The sequence below is a fragment of the Diabrotica undecimpunctata genome, unplaced genomic scaffold, assembly GCF_040954645.1.
Source record: "Diabrotica undecimpunctata isolate CICGRU unplaced genomic scaffold, icDiaUnde3 ctg00000444.1, whole genome shotgun sequence".
NCBI lineage: Eukaryota > Metazoa > Arthropoda > Insecta > Coleoptera > Chrysomelidae > Diabrotica > Diabrotica undecimpunctata.
This window is the reverse complement of record NW_027311902.1, coordinates 38719-44718: the sequence shown is the minus strand read 5'-3', so window position 1 is coordinate 44718 and position 6000 is coordinate 38719. Positions and strand designations below refer to the sequence as shown.

General features: G+C 31.9%; 1 protein-coding gene across 1 annotated transcript in view; it reads right to left on the bottom strand.

Moving 5' to 3' along the window:
- Positions 1–289: 289 nt before the first annotated feature.
- The window catches only part of LOC140431217 (uncharacterized), a gene marked incomplete at its 5' end in the record, with an annotated part of 41156 nt that continues 35445 nt past the window's right edge, over positions 290–6000 (bottom strand). The window contains 2 exons of the mRNA XM_072519147.1: positions 290–2800; positions 5186–5436. Of these exons, the coding sequence (XP_072375248.1) occupies positions 644–2800; positions 5186–5436 (2408 nt within the window). The remainder of the gene's footprint in view (positions 2801–5185; positions 5437–6000) is intronic.

The window sequence follows — 6000 nt, the reverse complement described above, 5'->3', positions numbered from 1 at the left end:
ATTACTAACTATTTTATACCAGCATCAAATATTACTTCATAATTTTCAAAACAAAATATATCGAAAACGGTACACAGTATCGAGTTTTACCAAGAGTACCTTTTTTGTGTAAAATTGAATGATGTTTAAGTTTACTTGAAATTTTGATTAATAATCATACTCTTAAAAAAATTATATTGACTAATACTTAGTACGATCCGTGTAACTAGCGCCCTCAATGAGAATCAGATATAAAAACAAATACATGGGATGTATCAGCTTCCAAAACATATTCGTGTAAAATTTCATTACAAGGTTGCTAGTAGTTTCGGCAAAATCGTAAAAAATGCGTAAAATGTTTTTTCTTCAACGCCCTGTATGTTGAAAACGGAGGGCGTTACAAAAATTTTTTACTAAGCAAACCCCAATTATTTTTCACTTTTTTACCTACCCTAGAGACGGGGTTACCTTTTTTTGAAACACCCTGTATAAATATAATTTTTGCACAGAAATATCTTCTGCTCTTTATTTTTTGATTATATTTTACTTAATTGTTTCCTTTTTGTTATTTTCAGCATAAAAAAATGTTACAGGGACCATTTTGCCCCACTCTTTCCCATATAGACAAACAGAAGTAAAGGAATTTACATTCTGATACGAATTTCTAATAAACTCTGACAATCGTTAATCTATATTTTGCAAAAACTTTTAGACCCTTTAATGAAATTTTTATGTTTCCTCTCTGGGTTAGTTCTTCGATTTCTTCATACCGTGTTCTAATTTCATTATATTCGTACAATTTTATTTTGTAATTATTAGTAAAGATTGCCAAACTTTCTTTTACTTCCAAACAGAATTTTTTGTCAAAATAAAGAAATACCAATAACAATTCATTAACGTAGGAAGTTAACCAGAATGCCAATGTGCTCCCTGCTGAGTTTATTTTAAAATCAAACTCTTTACCACATGATAATTGTATCCCGTTTGTGGGCCATTTTTCTTGAAGATTTTCTTTGGTATCGTAAAAATGATCCATTCCTTTAATTAAAGTAGGATATGTATACAATCTGTTTGAACATACCTGTTTGTGTAAAAGAAAATTCCAACAATCTGTTGTTTCTGTACAGTCAGGCCAATCGCATGATAACTTTATATTTTGTAGTAGTGTTTCAAGGGGCGTGAATATTACTTTAGCACTTGTACATCGAACACAAAATCCTAAGCAGTTACTGCAGAATATATGACTGTACTCACAAATAAAAATGTGAGGCTTCTCATTTATAAGGGTGCTGCAATTTGAACATTTAAATTTGATTTTCATAAATACGTTAAGAAGACGTTTTAAAATGGATTCTGCTGTTTCTTTCTGTATGAATACAGTATTTTCTGTTACATCTTCTATAATTCCAGGAATATCCAACTTAACAACAAGTTTATATGTATAATTTGTTGGAAGAGTAGATATATACGTTTTAGTTGATCCTTTTTGTGCAAGTGTCACAAATTTTTGGTAATGATTTTCATTTTCTTTTTTGCGCATTAGCTCTAGCTTATAATTGTTTTGAAAACAAGTAAACTTTTCATCAACTTCCAAAATAGTGTCTTTTCCAACAGTCTTAAATTGTATTAACAACAATTCAAACAAATTATCTGTCATCCAGTATGAACTTTGGCGTAACTCAATGATTACTTTTGAACCAAATATTAATGGAATAGCAGAATGCCAATGGTATGTAAGTTCTTTTCTGGTTCCTTTAAAATCACATCCCAGTTCGGGACAAGTGTATTCTCTTTTACAACAGATTTGTTTGTGTATAGGAAACTCCAAGCATTTTATTTGCTTATTACATTTTTTCCAATCGCACGTCAATTTAAAATCTCTAAGCAAGTTTTCCATATCCAACCAATCGCAATAAGTTTCACAAATAGTACAATAATCTTCTATACAATCAGTGCAGCTTACGTGACTTTGTGGACAAAATAACACACGTGTCTTTAACCCGATAATATTCTGGCAATGGCAACATATAATTTCTGACTTCAGATATAAGTCCACAATCGTCTTAAGAAGTGTTGTATGTAAGTCATCTATTGGTTTTTGTACAATAGCAAAAGGTTCTTTCGCCTGATCTTGACAATAAAGTTTAATTGCTCCAAAAAGTATAGATGTAGAAAATGACTCTGGCAAGTCACGTAAATCTATTGAATAGGATTGTGTTTTTATGTCAATAAGTTTCGAGACAAACTCAATATCGGAACTAGGATGAAATATTATAATTTTATACTTGGTTACTACATAACATCTATTAAGTTGCTTGCATGATATCTTTAAAGTATCATCTAGTAAAGAAATTGATATTGCCACGAGTTGTTGATCTGTGTAAAATACAATGTTATTTGTTTTCAACTGAAATACTCCCTCGTAAGCCAAACTATTAGGATGATTTTGTTTATAGTGTTGAATTAATTGACAAGCGTTCCCCTGAATGGAACAGGATGAACATTTGTATAGTTTTTTAAATGTACATAAAGATTCATGTTCTTCTACATTGTTGGAAAAAGAAAAAATCTCTGTACAACCTTCATAATGATTAACACAGTTAAAAAGATAGTTTTTAGCAATTTTGTTATAAAAAGATGGCAGTGGGAAATACTTTATGCTTTTTTTATAATCTGCGCATTCTTCTCGACCGCATAAAATAAATGGACGTGTGTTAGATATTGTTACTGGTCCAACTGAAAGGTATTTTAAACAATTACCACATGCTTGGCTGTTTAGAAATTGTTTTGGTAATACCATAACACCTCCAGTTGATTGCACCTAAAAAACACTTATATTAGACTTATGAAATTACAATAAAAGGATAATTAATAACATTGGAACCGAGTTGTAGTCCAGGAACCCACAGCCCATCCGATAAGTACATTTTATTATTGCTTTAGACAGATCGTTTCTTTAATCTTTTATTTTACCACTTTAAATTAAAACTATTTTTTTTTATTGCAATAAAACTAATTTACACTTATATAAATATAAATGTATATACAGCGCTAGTCAAAAGTCCGTTTCCCTTCTTGTATCTTTTGAACGGTTATTGTTATAATAGTGAAGTTTGGTGGGAGGTAATAAATAGACGTAAGCTTTTCGTAGTGGGACGAAGGATAGGACAAGGTGTTAAAAGTTGATGAAAGGGGAGATAGAGGAAAACTAAGGAGAAGATGGAAGGACTGTGTGGCAGAGGAGTTGAGAGAGTATGTTTTATCACATAAAAAATATCTGTAATCACACTCTTCGGATATGTGGATAAAAGAATGAATCAATAAAAGAAAAAAAAAAGAATAAATAATGTCATCCCAAATGACTTTTTAAAATCAAATTAAGTTTTTTTTTAAATATATGATTCCGATCTCTTTAAAAGTTATCTTAATTCAGTTTTTATTAGCTAGTAGTCAGCCAATACAGTAAAGTATTTAATTTAAAGGACAATAAGTTAATTACTGATCCCAAGGATCTACTTCAACATTGGAGAAACTACACACAGCAACTATACTCAGACAACACTAGAAGAAACTCTGAAAGTAAATATAAAAGTGAACCCTCCCCCAAAATATTAATATCAGAAGTTGTAAGTGCAATCAAACAGAGCAAATAGAGAAAAGCACCAGGCTCAGATGACATATACATAGACGTTCTAACAATGTTGAGTGAAAACAATATAGATGCCTTGGTAGATCTTTTTAATGACATTTATGTATCCGGTCAAATACCACAGGATTAATTTCAATCAACCTTTATACCAACCCCGAAAAAGCCAAACGCTAATAGTTGCGACCAATTCCGAATGATCAGCTTATTGAGCCAGGTCCTAAAACTCTCCTTATAGATAATTCACCCAAGAATATATAACAGATGTGAAAGAGAGATTAGCCCCACATAGTTCGGTTTTAGACAAGTATTTGGCACAAGAGAAGCACTTTATAGCTTAACTGTCCTACTTCAGAAATGCAGAGATCAGCAAAAAGATGTCTTCCTATGCTTTTTGGTTACCAGAAAGCGTTCGATTGTGTTAATCGTTAAGAATTAATAAGATTACTTCAGGAACGTTCGATAGATGAGAATGACCTTAAAATCATAAAGAAACTTTACCTATATGAATCAAGTGGCATCTGTGAGAGTAGAACTGGAATCTACATCATATTTCTTAATCGAAAAAGATGTACGACAGGGTTGTATTCTGTCACCCCTCCTTTTTAATCTTAACTCTGAAACGATTTGCGATAGAGCCTTAAGTGACACTGAAGATGGAATCAAAATCAACGGACAGACTATTAGTAATCTTCGCTATGCTGATGATATAGTCATAATAGCTGATACCCAAAAAGCGCTACAACGACTAATAGATAGAATAAACACTGAAAGAGAACGACTTGGCTTGAAGATTATATAGACAAGACGAAGATAATGGTGGTTAGCAGAACACTAAATATGCAATTAAATATAAGAGTAAACAATAAGAACATCCAAAAGGTCCCCATGTTCAGTTTTCGGTAGTTGGATAACTAAAGATCTAGATACAGACACAGAGATAGGTAGCAGATTTGAGCAAGCCAAAACAGCATTGACTAATATGAGAACCTTGCTAAGCAACAGCAGCCTTAACTTAACGCTTCGATATCGCTTTGTAAAATGTTACATTTACTCCACACTGCTATATGGTGTAGAAACCTGGACCACAAAGGCCAATGTGATGAACCGATTGGAGGCCTTTGAAACGTGGGTATTTAAAATACTTAAAATTTTCTGGACAGATCACACAACAAATGTCAAAGTATTAAATCGAATGGGCAGAGAACGAAAATTGCTGCCAAGAATAAAAAGAAGAATAACTGCTTATCTGGGTCATATATTTCGAAATTCCAAGTACCAGTTCTTAAAGCTTATTATGGAAGGGAAGATAGAAGAAAAACGTGGCATCGGAAGAAAGAATACTCATTGTTTAAAAACAAAAGGGATTGGACAAACCTCAATGTCCATGCACTCTTTAGAGCTACACAAGACCGAGAGGAGTATGCCAGAATTGTCGCCAACATCAACTAGTTAGATAGGGCACCTTAAGAAAAAGATTTAATTTGCTTAAAAATAATTTGAGGTAATATTTATGTCCTAAAAAATTTATAGAACTATTATTATTATTATATTAATTACCTTTAAATCGAAAACATCATTCACTGGCCCATGCTTTTGTTTAAAAAAAATTATGGCTTTTTCCAATATCTTTTTAATTATGATCTTTTCACTGGTTTGGTTATCCTCCATACTACTTGCAATTTTTTTAGTGCTTGGTCCTACTAGATCTCTATCGACATCGGGCACCATAATTTTCTTTTTAATGATTGTATCAATCTTTGCAGTATTTTGTGATGTGGGTTTTTTTGATTCTTCAGTAGAAAGTGACTCTAGAATTTGAAAAAGTGTCATATAAAATATAAAAGAGACAGTAGAAATAACAAGTAGAGTAGAATTACTACCTACACTTTTTTTATTTAGATTCGTGTATCTTAACGTCTCAGTTAACTGACACAGATATTCACCGAGACTGCAAAAGACTATACGATACAAGTTTCCAAAAATTTAGGCCATGAGGCAACGTACAGACAACAGGCATCTTTTGCTAGTATGCAAACTGAATCTTTCTTTCTTCCCTTTCATTTTTCTCACCAACTCTATACATTTCTATGACTTGTTCCATGCCGTTTCTCTTCTTCCTTTTTGCAACAAAGTTACCAATTAAATATTTAAAATGTTATTGTTATTTAAAGCTTGATTTATGTTATTGTAAAGTTCCTCTCTTTCTTCGTGAGTGTGAGTAATTTTTAATGTGTATATTTGTATAATTTGTATAATTTATTTCTTTGATAGTTATAAGGTTAAGACTCTATCGGAGATATTAGTTATTTCTATTTCTCTTCGATTCCATTACTTATTGATAAGGAATCCGCCTGTTCTGCCCGTTGATGTCC